At 41.7% G+C, this 14,716-nt stretch overlaps 1 protein-coding gene across 3 annotated transcripts in view; it reads right to left on the reverse strand.

The window, feature by feature from the left end:
- Positions 1–6,732: 6,732 nt before the first annotated feature.
- Positions 6,733–14,716, reverse strand: part of Nup205 (nucleoporin 205kDa) — a 64,115-nt gene continuing 56,131 nt past the window's right edge. For 2 of the 3 annotated variants that reach the window (XM_013504999.1, XM_005405474.2), the window contains 5 exons: positions 12,596–12,762; positions 10,812–10,935; positions 10,101–10,229; positions 9,268–9,341; positions 6,733–7,083 (listed from right to left, as the gene is read on the reverse strand). In XM_013504999.1, coding sequence (XP_013360453.1) covers positions 6,931–7,083; positions 9,268–9,341; positions 10,101–10,229; positions 10,812–10,935; positions 12,596–12,762 — 647 coding nt within the window. In that variant the 3' untranslated portion in view covers positions 6,733–6,930. Of the gene's footprint in view, positions 7,084–9,267; positions 9,342–10,100; positions 10,230–10,811; positions 10,936–12,595; positions 12,763–14,716 lie in introns of those variants that run through there. The other variant, XM_013505000.1, reaches the window with a different exon arrangement.

Genomic DNA, 14,716 nt, shown 5'->3' on the forward strand with positions numbered 1-14,716 from the left:
TGCAGCTGAGTTGAGGACCCATGGCAGAGGTCAAGTGCTTAATTGCTAGGATGGAGGCGTTTGATGTGTGCCTGGCACAGATAGGTTCAAGTCCTAGTGGCCTTGCACCGCCTGGCAGCCGCAAGCAGCAACCTAACCTCTCTAAAGCTGTTTCTGCCTCCATAAAGAAAGGAGGCGTACACCAGATACCAAAGTATGGTGGGAACCAAACTATGGTGGGAACCAAGTGAGATAAGGGATCAGTGTAGATGGTGAGCTCTGCCCGGGAGCCTCTCCCAGCTGCACCGGTCATACTGCTGGCCACCACCTGCTCGTGGTCTTCATGTCTCTCAAAATGCCCCTACACACACACACGCACACACACACACACACCATCCTTCTCTCTTACCTAAATTATCTGAATTCACTTACCTACTAATTTACTATGAGCAGAACTATGGTTTCAAATAATAGAAAACTAAATTAGAACAGCTTAAACCAAGTGGGAATGCAATACATGAATACAGTGGACAAAGACGGGTACAGGAAAGCTGCAGGAATGTAAACAGCATTTTGTCTATTCCTGTTTTCTGCATACAGCTGCTCCACTGCTTCTCTCTGACAAACTACAGAAGAGTATCTGTACGATCTTAGGTTGTAGAAGAAGTTTACATAAAACATACAGAACAAAAAAAAAAAGCAAGGAAAAGGTAAATTTGACACATTAAGGTATAAAATATCTATACCAGTGTTGGCAGGATAACAGACTAGGAGAAAAATACCTGAAAACAAAAAAATTAAAGTTATTTGCAATTTATAATTACTTCCTACACACTGAAAAAGGAAGATAATCCAACAAAAAAAGGTTGGGGGAGGATGGCCAGTAATACACAAAATATGTGAATCAATTGATATATCACTTGATACCCACCAGATTGGTAAAAATTAAAAAGACAGATGGAAGTGTTATCAACAGTGTGGACAAACAAGACTTTTTACCCTGTATGTGAGAGTACACTGCAATTTTTTTCACAAAACTACTATAATTTTTAGTGAAATAAGGCATTTAAGCTCCAAGGCAGGATTTCCAATTCTAGTGATACTACCCACAGAAGTCCTCTTATGTGTTGTATGTTTTCTCCAAGGAGATAGTATGCTAATCATCATTCCAGTTTACAAAATACTGGAAATGTAAATGTCTGCCAATCCACTGGTAGTATGGGTATAAATCAGGATATTTGTACAATGGGATACTGTCACTATTCAATAATCATAATAAATGATCATGAGAAGTTATCAAAAACACAATGTTGTGTCAGGCATGTTGATGCACACCTGTAATACCAGCATTCAGGAGGCTGAGAGAGGAGGATCATGAGTTCAAGGTCATCCAGGACTATAGTGAGACCTGTCTCAAAAAATGAAAGAACAAAAACACAGTATCAAATGGAAAAGCAACCTGTAAATTGCTTCATACAGTATAAACACATAGAAGGATTAATAGTGTGCAAAACAATACTATTTAATGCCTGTGAGTACACACAAATATAGAGGACGTAGAAAACACATATGTAGTGAAAAGGATGAGTCAAGAGGGGGATCAAGGAGTTCCTGACAATGGTGAATCTGTTTCTTGTCACACACAAAAAAAGACCTGGAACAAATGCAATAATTTTAAGATTTGATAAAATTAGGTTTTTGACATGAAAGCAGGATGAATATCTGGAGGTTTACTATATTATTTGTATGTTGAAAAAGAACATGATTTTTAAAATAATATTTAAGAGAAATGATTAAAGCAATGGTGGAAAGGTTTTCTGGAAACAAGAGATTCACTCTCCAAGTATCATCCCACAGATTACTTACTGGGTTGGGAAACAACCTTTAAATTGCAATGTGTCAACACCACCTTGACCAAGTGTTCAGGCATAGTCATGAAACTCACTGGTATGTACCTCCTGATATAATACAACCACGGAGAATCAGCTGAATTCTGACCAAAAATGTAAACATTGAATCTAATCACGTAAGATATGCAAGCTTTTAAAAATCAGCTAAAATATGTCACCATCGCTCCCCAAATAAAATGGTAAGGGACTATGTGAGAATAAAAGTGAAGAAAGAGGTAACTAAATGTAATGTGTGATTCTTGATGGAATCCTAGGTTAAAAAAAATTCTAAAGTATATTTTTGAAACAACTAAATAAATTTGGATATAGGTGAAATACTAGAAAATTTTATTGTTTTATTATCAACCGTCTTAAATGTGATTGTTTTGCTGTTAGGAAAGAAGCTATGTTTATCCCTACTAAAATATTTAAGGATAGAGTGCCACAAAGATTACAACTTAAGGAAGAAAAATAGTACATATATACACCTAAAAAGATAAAGCAATGTGCTGAGGACAACTGGTATCCAGGTGAAACCATATGTATATGGTTTCATTGTACTTTGCTTTCAATTCTTTTGAAGATTCAGACTTCTTCAAAGTTAGGGAAACAACAGAAAAATATTTAGAAAAAGTATTCACAGCCTGTATAGCATAGATAAGAAATGTGAGTATAAATTTGTCCAAACTATAATGATGACCAGCAAGAGGGAAGGTACCACCTTCTGATTTCCCAACACAACCAACTTATCAACTCACTTAAAATGATTTAAAATCCCACATTTACTTGATATTTTTGAGGAATGCATGAGCTAAGCCTTTCCTTTAAAGATTAGAACATTGTGAAAGTTTCTAAAGCTTGGTTTCCTCTCTTTGTTTTGCCCTGCTGAATGAAGACTTCTAAAGTATCTAACACCTCTCTGTGCCCCAGGTGACTAGGTCAGGCTGAGTTCTCTGAACCCACTTTAACCTCACCTGCTGTGGACAGACAGCACTTCTGGTCAGCAGGCACCACAGGGAGCTCCTCCGCACTGCCCTAGCTTGTAAGCCAGTAGGAGGCACTTTTGAATGAAATTACAGAAAACAAGACAATCATGTTTGGTAAATCCAAAATTCTTAGTTGCAGATCTGGCTAAAATTTGCTGTGGAAGACTTCACACCACAGGTTTATAAAAACTTGCAGCTTAATATGCCAGGCTTTGTCAATTATTGCTGGATCAGAGGTTATATCCTAGCTAAGATTACTCCCTATGGGCCAGGGGTGCAGCTCAGGGGCAGAGTGGTTGCCCAGCCTGCATGAGACCGTGAATTTGATCCCCAACACTGCAAACAAACAAACCAACCAAAAACAAAAATGTTTGCTCTAGGCTCAAGTAGTGCAGCAGCAGGCTCAAGGACTCTATTCTGGATCTGACCACATCTTCATTCATCTCCCTCCAAGACATCCATTTACCGACAGGACACTTTCCAGCCAAAGACTGGACTAGGTTACAACTAATGGGCAGTGAACTAATTTCAAAACATAACAATGGCTAAGCCTGTTTTAAAAGATGCCACATTAATTTTAAGATTAAAAAAGCTCAATACACCACGCAGGACCTGCTGCTTATTTTCTGCTTCTACATGGGTCAAGGCTCCTTTCCCTCTCAGCAGTATCTTCTGTTGTAATAGTTGATACAGTGTTAACTTGAGAAGTTTAGAAGTAAAACTTAGCAACTCAGCAGGGGACCAAGGTCCTCACTTTGTAAATATCCTCATCCTGTGCAAGAGGAGGGCAGCAAGTAGGTGTGAGTGCTACCTGCTTACAGTATAAGGGAGGAAAGAGGCTTGCGCTCCCCTTGCACTTGTTGCATTTACTGTCTTCTGCCACCTTGAGCTGTTGCCTCTTACCATGCCACCCTGCCTTGGAGCAAAGTATGTGCTGAAACCTCCAGAAACTGTGAACCAAGTAAACCTTTCCTTCCTTAATTTTGGGCATTGAGTATTTGTCTCAGCGAGAGAAAAGTGTGGGGTTGTTGCTGTGACTATACCTGATCATGTGGTTCAAGAGCCTTTGGGAATGGTTTGTGGGAAGACACTGGAAAAGGTTCAGAGATGCCAGCTGAAAAAGTAGAGCCAGAACACCTTCAGTTGTATTATATGGGACATCCTGGTCAGAGCGCAGAAGACAGGAAGACTGATAGAAATCCTGCCAGGAAAGACCAGGCTTGGGAGGTTTCTGCTGGGAGGAAGGACTGCATTGGTTGTTGGACTCCAGATGATGTTATGGCTTGGCAAAAATTTTGTCTGCATTTTGCTTGTATCCAGAGACTTTGCCTAAGACTGAGATTAAGAGCAGCGGACTGATTAATCTGGCAGAGGAAATTTCAAGGTAGTCTAATGTTGAGGCAGTGGCATGGCTACTGTTTGGGGCTTTTAGCTAGATCTATGGTAAGAATCAAGAGCAAGAAGCCCAGGAGAATAATTTAAAATGTTGTGAGTTTGGCCAGAAAGGAAGTTCTAGTAAAGCTGTAGCCTACAAAGATAAAGCTGAGGAGATCTTGATTGCTGAGAAGGAACAAGAGAATAGAAAAGACGGCCTGAGAGCATCACAAGCAGCAGCAAGTCTCCACCCTTTGCAGCCTCAACACTGCAAAAGTGAAAGACTGCTTTGAAGAGAAAGCCACAGAGCACCATATTCCAGAATAGCAGCAGCATAGAAATTTTGTTCCTTAGAATTGGATTCAGAGTGCCCAGTGATCCAGGCACTCAGCCCCTACAGCCAAGAGAGGAAAACCTGGCTACTGCTCCAGCTGGCAGCAGACCTTGGCCATCATCCACATGGCATTGGTTTTAGGTACATACAAAATGCCAAGAGTCGTGGGGTTAAGAAGGCTTCCATCCCAATTTCAGAAGGCCTGGGGGGCCGGGCAGTGTGTGAAGCTGTGAGGGTGAAACCAGAGGTGCAATGGAGACCCCACAAGTTTGGGAAAGCCAGGAACATGGATGTGTAACAGAAAACAGACCAAACATTTAAGACATAGTTTATTACACCAGTGAGCCTGCCTGGGATCGCTTCCAAAGAGTCAGTGCCCCACCTAGCGAAGGTTTGGGGGGCTTTTATAGGGAGAGCGAACTGGGAAGTAAAAAGGTAGATTTGGCACATTGTGATTGGAGGGCTGGGTGACATCATGGGTTGCTAAGGGAGTTTAAACATCTCAAGTTACATTGCAAGGCCATCAGTTAAACAAGCATGGGTTTCACAAAGGTAGTATACTGGAAGTTCCCATTATATTGGAAGTTACATTGCTAGGCAATTCATTAAACAAGCATGGGTTACAAAGGAAGAAATGTCCTGTTATCAGGCTTTTCTGGACATGTCCATCTGGTTCTGCTGGGCATTCTTGGCAGGAATTTTGTCTTTCAGATTGTTTGAGGAAAGCTTCAAGAAGGGAGAACAGTGGGCCCAAGAAGCCATGGGAGCTACAACCACCGCAAGTGCCATAGGGGTGGAGCCACTCAATCCCTTTGGAGTTCACAACTTGCCACAGATTTCCTCAGATGTTTGTCCTGCAGAATTGTGGACTTGCTTTGGTACCATTCCTTTGTATCTCCGTTTGTAACTTTTGGAATGAAAATGTTTACCTTGTCCCTTTAACTGTTGGAAGTGTTTAACTTCATTCTCATTTGTACAGGGGCTTGCAGCTAAGAGTTTGCCTTACACCTTGGAGGAGACTTCAGACTTGGACATTTCAGCAATGCTAAAACTGTTATCCCAACTCTTGCAGATGAACTAAATGCCTTTTACATAAAGGGATGTGCATGAGTCTTTGGGGAGCAAAGGGCAAAATGTTATGATTCTAATGTAATATAATGTTGAATAGACTTAAAACTGGTTCTTAAGGATTGTTGAACCTGTGCTATAATGTTCAAGTTGTGAAATGATAATAAGCATGTCTTTGTATCTGGAAACCTGTTGAAATAAATGGGTCTGGTTGCCAAGCTGACAAGGGGTGGATTGTAATGGTTGATACATTGTGTCCACTTGAGAAGTTTAACTAATCAACTCAGCAAGCTCCTCACTTTGTAAACATCCTCATCCTGTGCAAGAGGGAAGGGAGATGGTATGAGTGCTATACCTGCCCTAGTGGGTGATAGCCTGCTTACAATGTAAGGGAGGAAAAGAGGCTTGCTCTCCCCACTTCTGCTCTTGTTGCTTTTGCTGTCTTCTAACACCTTGAACTGTTGCCCCTAGGCCATGCCACTTACAGCCAGCTCATTATAGACTGAACCCTTCACAAACTGAGCTAAATAAACCCCTCCCTCTTTAACTTTCCGTTTGGGTATTTTGTCCCTGCAATGAGAGCAAAGTAAGACACTTGTGTACCAGGGCTGAATAACTGCTGGCTAGAAAGGAAAATGCACTTTCAGATACCACAGTAACTATTTCACTGGACAAGAAACAGAGTGGGGGTTAAGGTTTTTGCCTTAGAGGTAGCCATCATTCTAATGAAAAATTTCATAATAATTTCTACAAATGCAAATCACCAAATTGTCATTTATGTAGAAAAATGGCAAAAGCTAATTTCTGGAGAGAGATGGTTTACCTTTTTGAGACATGTCCACAGTGTATGTTTGCAGTATTGAGTAGCTCGTGGGTGGAAGGCATTGCTAGTTTTTTATCCATTCTACCCCATGTAGTGTGGGTAAAAAGTGCCAGAAGTGTGATATAAAAGGATAAAAAAATTAGCATTTCCAGATGATGCCTAACTTAGCATTCAAAATATCTCTAGGGGAAAACCATCACTGTAAAAAGGTTTCTATGTTAACATTACCAATGATGTTGATCACTTCCTAGATAAAAATTTCAAAAAACTGACCATAAATTTCCTTTGTTTTTTTTTAAAAAGTATTTATTTTTTACTAGTGAGGATAGAATCAGGCAAAGACGTTTACAGAAAAGATTTCACATATAAAGACATAGCAAAATATTTTGGTCATAATTTAGAAACAAAGTAATCTATAAAAAGGAGATAGCTGTCCCCAGTTCATCTCTTCCATAGAAGAGCACTAGATGCAGGCTCTCAACTCCTCGATAACCTCAGTAGGCCGCTGATACGTCTGACAAGAGCCTGTATGAAACTATAGCGAGATCGGACTTTTGAATATAATCGTTCAATGTCCAAAAGCTTCTTTTGTAGTGATTCTCCAAATGCATTGATGGCATCAGCCTGAAGCTAGAGGCAACACAGATAAGATTATTAGAATTGCTGTCTCAAATATCTTCTTTCTATGGCTTCCAACTTAAAGCAGCTTTCTATTTTTGTAATGTGATCTTTTCAAAGTAAAATACTTTTGGATTTTTGTTATGTGGTACCACATTAACCATACATTCACATTTTCTACCTTAGAATTTTATGATCCTAGTGCTTGTTCCTCTTTCTGTTCTTATATATATGAATCTATTTTAAATTACAATAATTACTGATACTGAGCTGGGGATACAGCTCAGCCACACCATGGCTGCCTGGCAAACACAAGGTCCTGGGTTTGATTCCTGGTACCAATAATAAAAAACAAACAAACAAAAACTGATACTGATATACTGACATATATGCAAAAACAATTCCAAAAAGGCCATATAAATGAGTTAAGAAGTCAGGCATGGAGACACATTTCTATAATCCCTAGTATTCTGAGAGGCCAAGGGAGGAAGATAGCAAGTTCCTCAAAACCCAGTTGAAATCTTTCCTCAAAATAACTGAGTGAAATCTTTCCTCAAAAAAAAAAAAGTTAAAGAGTAAATGCCTTTGTGGGGAAAAGAAGAGGTGCTGAGGCAGGAGGAATGTTGTGAGTTGAAGGCCAGCCTGAAACATAGCAACACCGGACCTCAAAAAAAGAAGAAAAAATAGGAGAAAGAAGAGAAGGAGGAAGGCATAGGCAGGAGAGGCATTTACTTTCCACTTTATTTTGCAATTAAAACATCTGCATGCATTTGTTTTTAAGAAATAGCAATGGGGGCCCGGCAGGGAGGGAGTTGGTATGCACTTCACCATTCATAGGTAGGTTCAGATTATCTTTTTGATGTCACATTGAAAGGACAAAATTAAGCACAAAAGTAGACAAGTCTACCTGCCTTCAGTTCTGCATTAAAATTACAGCGAGTGAGATGATTCATCCTCCATTTTTTGGGTTAGCTTTATGACAGACAATCTAACTGGGACAGTAAGGGTCATTAATTCAACAGCCATTTATTAAACGTCTTCTGGACAATCTATTTTTTGTCCAGTTCTGTACATGGCCTCAACCCTTGCTTCCTTTTATAAAAAGGTCACTGAGGGGCAAACACAGGCAGGCCCAGGATGAGTGTGTTACCCAGGACATCTGGGGAACTGGTCTAAGGGCTACTGCACCTCTCTTCCCTGCTTAAGGCCCAATCATCAGCTTTAAGAAAGGCAGCAAACAGGGATTTGAGAAGAAAAGACACCTTCTGAAATCATAGCTAAAGATATCAGGTGCCTAGCAGCAGATCTAGCTATAAGCCATCTTCCCTAATCCACACTCTCATACCTGTCTGGTTAGAAACAAGCCCTCACTACTAGTTTAGCACACTCATTGTTTCTGGGACATTCTTCATTTTTGCAACACTTCAGATGAAGAGGACACTAAGACCATAATGCCTCATGTTATAATAGACTTAATACAGTGGGATTTTTATTGGATGCCCTTAATCTCACACCAAAAGTATTTCCTGAGAAATTAAGTGTCAAGTGATACTTTGTGCCTAAAACTTCTGCAAACCTAATAGTAGAGATGTATATACTGCTATAGTTTGGGTAGGGAATGTTCCCTGAGGTCCCTGTGTTATAAAGCCTTTGTTCCCACAGAAGTCCTGAGGTCATGATGAATATGCCCTGGAAGTGAGGACTCCGGGACCATGGATTTTCTCTCTTTTGCGCCCTGCCATGGGATCTGTAGCTTATTTCACCTGTTGTCCAGCATGCCCACCACGGCCATGGGGCCAATCTTGGGCTGGAACCTCACAATCTGTGAACCAGAGTAAATCTTTTCTCTTGATAATTATTTTGGGTATTTAACTATGATGATGGAAAGCTGACTAAAACACAGCCCACAACACCTACCAATTACTCAACCACTGAGAACTTCACAGGTGTCCAGGTCCCTAGACATGAAACCTCACCTAGCTCTGACAAGACCTTCTGAGGTTGAATTATCGTTTCTTAGACAAAGAAATGGAGGCTCAGAAACTAAGTCGTGCCGAGCCACATAGCTGTTAAGGGGCCAAGTCAGAATTCATCTAGATCTCTGTATGCAGTCCTGAAAATGACAATCTGTAACACCACTGGCATTCCTTTTTACTATAATGAGGAGAAAAACAGAGTATGAGAATACAGCCTTACCTGCTCTATATCATGTTGGCTCACTACAGTTGGCCCAATTCTAAAATCCAGACTGGCTTCTGAGGGGAAGGAATCTAGAGATAAGAGACACAGTCAAAGGAGCTCTGCTAATCTGTCTCCAGCACAATGGGAGGGAGAACCTGCCAACCAGAGCAGCAGGCCTGGGAGAAGTGGTACGGCCTGGGAACCCCGTCTGTAGCTCTTGGCCACAGAAGGTTCGGCACGCTTCCCTGGGCCAGGCCCAGGCTCCCCCACTTTCCTTCTGTTCCCACAGTGAAGGGACCTAGACACCTGTGAGCCACACAGACTCACTTCAGCCACGAGCATCACAGCATCACAGCCTAATGGTTGTCCTGCTTCTGTGCCTCTGGAGAACTGTGACCAGGGGATGCCTGAGCAGAGTCAGCCCTTCTGTGCAAGAAGGTGAAGAGCCGCTATGAGATGGCTCTCAAACACTCTTGTGCTCAGCACCATTTCCCATGGACAGAAATACAAAACATAGCTACGTCTATTAGTAGCTCTTAATTACCTCATTCACTTGTAGCAACCTACAAACACAAAAATTAAATGAAAATTGAGCTGGAGTTGTTGTTTAGTGGCAGAGCTAAACCAAAAACAAACAAAAATAGTGGATGTAGTTGGCACACCTGCGGCCCAGCCACTGTAGAGGCTGAGGCAAGAGGGTCTCTTGAGCCCGGAGGGGGGGGCGGGGTTCAAGACTAGCCTGGACAACATACCAAGACCTTGTCGCTAAAATAAAAAAGTGACTACTTTTTCAAGGCATTATAATACATCAGCATTTATGGTTCACTTATCCGCAAAATAAAGTTTACCTTGCAGTCTTCTGCTTTTAAATAAGGGTCTGGAGGCAAATAAGGAATCTTGGGAATTCATGGGCGAGCAGTGTAACAAGTAGTACTCCAGGTGGCGCCAAAGAACAAAGAGGCAGGTCTCTATGATAACTGCGCATTCCAGGTAAAGGACAATAACCTCATGGTGTGTCTTTACACCCCAGCTTCTGAGGAGAAAAGAGGCTGTACTCCCACAGTGATGCAGCCCAGCTGCAGCCTGCCAGACAGTGAGGTTCCACGAGGAGCTTCCAGAGAGAGCAGCAAGGGGCTGCGCGGGCGACAGGCAGGTGTGCACTAGCCCTCTGGAGTCCTTACCCCTGCCGACACAAAGGGTCTGGATATCCAATATTACTGGCTACTCAAAAGAATATTACAACTTGAAAATGTATCAGGCATTTACAGGAAAACAACAGCAATTATGTCCCCTCCCATCTAGTTTTAGTGGACAAATAATGTGACTTGTCTGTAAATAGTTCCTATTTTTTTTTTTTTTCCTTTTTGAGACAGGATCTCACTATACAGTTCAGGCTGGCCTTGAGCTCACTTTATTGCCCAGGATGGCCTCGAACTCCCAGAGATCCTCCTGCCTCAGCCTTCCGAGTAGGGGGATTACAGGCATAAGCCACCACACCAGGCTCAACAGTTTCTATATTGAAAGGTCACCACTCAAGCCTATGACTTTATAAAGGATACAAGAACACAGGGAAAGCAGTTTAGCTCTATTATTGATCAACTTCACCAAGCACCGTTTTGCCAGAACATACTTCTGGGTAGTGGAGATTTTATCAACACCAGCAGGCATCACGGACTGACACAACTAGGAGAAAAAAATAAATGTACTATTAGAATGACATAAACTGTAACAAATTTAACAAGTTTGTCTAGCATTGGTAGGTCACTGTGTTAAGTGCTGTGAAAAGTACTCACATTTAAATATCCTTGCAGACAAGAGTCTCTTTATGCGAAAATGAGAGCCAAAGAAGCAGTCAGAGTCATAGCAGTGTTTACCTACTACCTTCTCCTGTCCAGGCAGCGACACTTCCAACCTGTTAATGGGCTCGCCAGCCTCAAGTTCTTGTAACATGGGCACAGAGCCTACTTGTGCAAGAGCAGGTGAAACAATGCCATGGAGCATTTCCCCAATGGCTGTCAGGCATCTTCTGAAGAACATGAAATGCAGATGTCTACGGCACGGAGAACACGCAATGACCAACCGAAGCCTCCCCTGGCATACACACACTCGTGGACACAGCCTGACAGAAGGCAGACTGCAGTGACTGGCGGAACCTGTGTGCTGCATATGATGGCCACTCATCCTGCAGACATAGCCCTCCACAGCCCCAGGTTCTGCACGTACAGATGCAACCAACTTACTGGTCACAGATATTTTTAAAAAGAACTGTGTCTGTACTCAACATTTTCTTGCCATTATTCCCTAAAAAAATACAGCAGCAAACTAAGTAATCTAGACATCATTTGAAGTACAGAGGAGAATGTGTGCTAAGCTGTATACAAACTCTACACTGCTTTATTAAGGGACTTTACCGCCCTGAGACTTTGGTACCCGCAGGAGTCCTGGAATCAACAGCCTGGTTATACTGAGGCTCAAACACTCTGGCATTGTCAATACACAACAGGGAGAAAACAGCCAGACATAACCCACACAGTTTCAGGCGTTACCTGAACCTACTCAGTCACTCATGGTTCACCCTGTGCCTGCTGCGTGTGTCTTGGGGCAAGTCAGCAAGACTTGTGCCTGTTTCCCCTCTTGAGAAATGGGAGTACCAACACCACCTGCCTCCTTATTCAGGCAGAACATGCAGCTCACAGCCTGTCTGCACGAGTGCTGAGGAATTTTTCAGCAAGGCTGGTGTGAACTAGGACTGGTGAAATGGCTCCATACTCAGGCTGCCGGAGGACACGAAGCTTCAGCACTGCTCAGGGAGTGGCTAAGAAAGGTCTTACATGTAGTGCAGCTATCCCAAGTGGAAAAGAAGGCAAGCTGCTTAGGGAAGCAGCCTAGTAAGTCGGCATTGTTTGCTACAGAGCAAGAGAAAGACTGGGTCACTCAGAAAAGGCATGAAGTTTGATGTGCTATTTCACTTGTTTGAAAATTCCACTACACAGACACTGAAGATGCCGAAGGCACAGAGACAGTTACCTACTTTCTACTACAAAAACATCCGCAATAAAAAACCACAATTTCTCAGCACAGATTTTAGAATGTAAATTACTCAAAACTCTCAAAAGCCAGCTGCTTTTCTATTTTAAATGGGACCACCTGAGCATTTTTCAGTAGAGTGTCCACACTTACGGAGTTGGGGCAAAGGCGAGGCTCTTCTTCCAGGCACAGAGAAGAATCTCGCCAGTTCCTTTAGTAACACAGTAAATATTGTCCTCCACTCCCACACGAGACCGTACCCTCTCCTTGTCAGTAAACGCAATAGTTTCTCAAGTTCCCGCCTCAAGGCTCGTACCTCCTTTATCTCATCCGGAGGAAGCTGCTCTACACTCTGAAGCTTGCTGACGCTGCGTCGGTGACTGTCGTAATAGCTGAAGAAATCACGGGCACTCTGTCTCAGCAGGTACACGATAATGCCCAAACCAGGCAGGTGCCAGTGTGGGACCACTGGAACCTGGGCATCTAATACGAGGACAGAGAACAATGCTCTGCTTAAGAATTTTATCTGAATTTTAAATGATCTCCTTAAAACAATGGATGCCCCAGAATTGAAGCACATGTAAACAATTATTAAAAGCTAGGAACCTAAGACAATGTTTAAACTATCACTGACAGTTCAAGGTACACCGTGAGCTAGTGCAACCAGGTCCATGCGTAAGGGTAGAGACCTGAGAGAAGTACAGCTGGTGGACATCAGCAGAGCTTTTCTTTTACTAGAGACTTCTTTCACTGAGAACTTTATGAGAGTTATACACCTCTACCTGCCCCATATATATAGCACAAACCCTATGTGTAATCTGAGGGGTTTCTGACCCCAGGTGAATAATTTCCTTCCTCAACTAATGGCTCCAGTTACATGAGTTAATTCTTAGTCTGCATCTTTCTAGTTACCGAATTGATAGTTCAAAGACACAATAATGCTAACTGAAATATTCCAAAAATATAACTGGATTTGAATTTTAACACATCGTTTACTACAGCTCCATCTGGGCAGCAATATACAATGATTTGCCTTTTACCTGGCTACCTTCCCGTGAAAATGCAAAGGAACACTGGGATGTCATTAAAGTCAAAATCAGAGGGAAGAATTAAGGAGCAATAACAGTACCATCCTAGAGAAATTTGTGTAGCATAACTGAAATAACTTGTTCTAATGATTAAGAGATTTCTTGAAAATACTGGTAATGTTAAGTTTAATTTGGACATAATCGTTTAATGGCCTTGCTTCTTACATTACCAATTCCCTTAACTTTGTTCTAAAGCAAGATTTCATAAATCTTATGAGGGGATATATTGTCTGCGGAAGCTTCCTCCAGTCAGGATCTGCTAGATAAACTGGATTTCCTAGGTCTTCTTAGGTTTTCTTTGCCAGTCTTCAGTGAGGATGTGACAACCTTCAAAATGGTGGTGGTTACAGAGCTTCTCCTGATGAAGATCTCAACCAAGAGCACGGTCTAATGCCAAGAGGTCCCCCAAGCATTTCAGGAGTTCTCACCCACTAACTTGCTCAAGTCTAGAAAATATCAGAGCATTCAGAGGCTACAAGACACCAGATGATGATGATTCCTGAGAAACTGAAGTACAGAATCACGGGTATAGGACCACACGGAGTAAGAAGTTGAAGTGCTATAGGAAAGGGTCTTTGGATCACCAGAAACAATAACTGTACTATGTGATAACAATTACAATCGTAATAATCAAAATAGTAACAGCTAGCATTAGGTATGCTAATTGGCAGGCTCCGTTCTAAAGGACTTTCCACACATTAGTACATTCTTATAGCAAGCCATCGAAGGAGAGCTTCCATTTCACAGATAAGGAAACTGAGGTACAAAGAGGGCAACTTTTCTGAAGTCGTACCAATCATTACTAGAAGAACTGGGATTCAAATCAAGGTAATTTATCATCAACCTGTGGGGTTTTTTTTTTGGTCTTTTTGAGACAGGGTCTCACTATGCAGTTCAGGCTGTCCTTGAGCTCACTTTGTAGCCCAGGCTGGTCTCAAACTCCTACCTCAACCTCCTGAGTGCTGGGATTACAGACATGCGCCATCATGCCCAGCCAACTTGTATTCTTAACCACTAGGTTAAACTGCTTCTCTATTCTCAAGACTACCACATAACCTACGTGGTCAGGTGTCTAGAACTGGCACAAGAAAGTGTGGTCTAATATAAAAAAAGTCTAAGGAAAAGTGATGATTAATTTATAAAGCTTCATAAAGTTTACCTTTTAAATATTTAATACAAATAATATAATGTGCAACAATGCCTCAAAAGAGGCGACTAAATGAAAATATCATCCTCATCAATAATACCCTGTTACAATATGATAAATGTCTCTGAAGAACAAATGAAAAAATTACGTTTTTGCTTGAGGATCTGATATTCAGGTTGAACCTGCTCTAAAGCATTAGTTT

This window comes from Chinchilla lanigera, unplaced genomic scaffold, assembly GCF_000276665.1.
Source record: "Chinchilla lanigera isolate Chin_1 unplaced genomic scaffold, ChiLan1.0 scaffold00093, whole genome shotgun sequence".
NCBI lineage: Eukaryota > Metazoa > Chordata > Mammalia > Rodentia > Chinchillidae > Chinchilla > Chinchilla lanigera.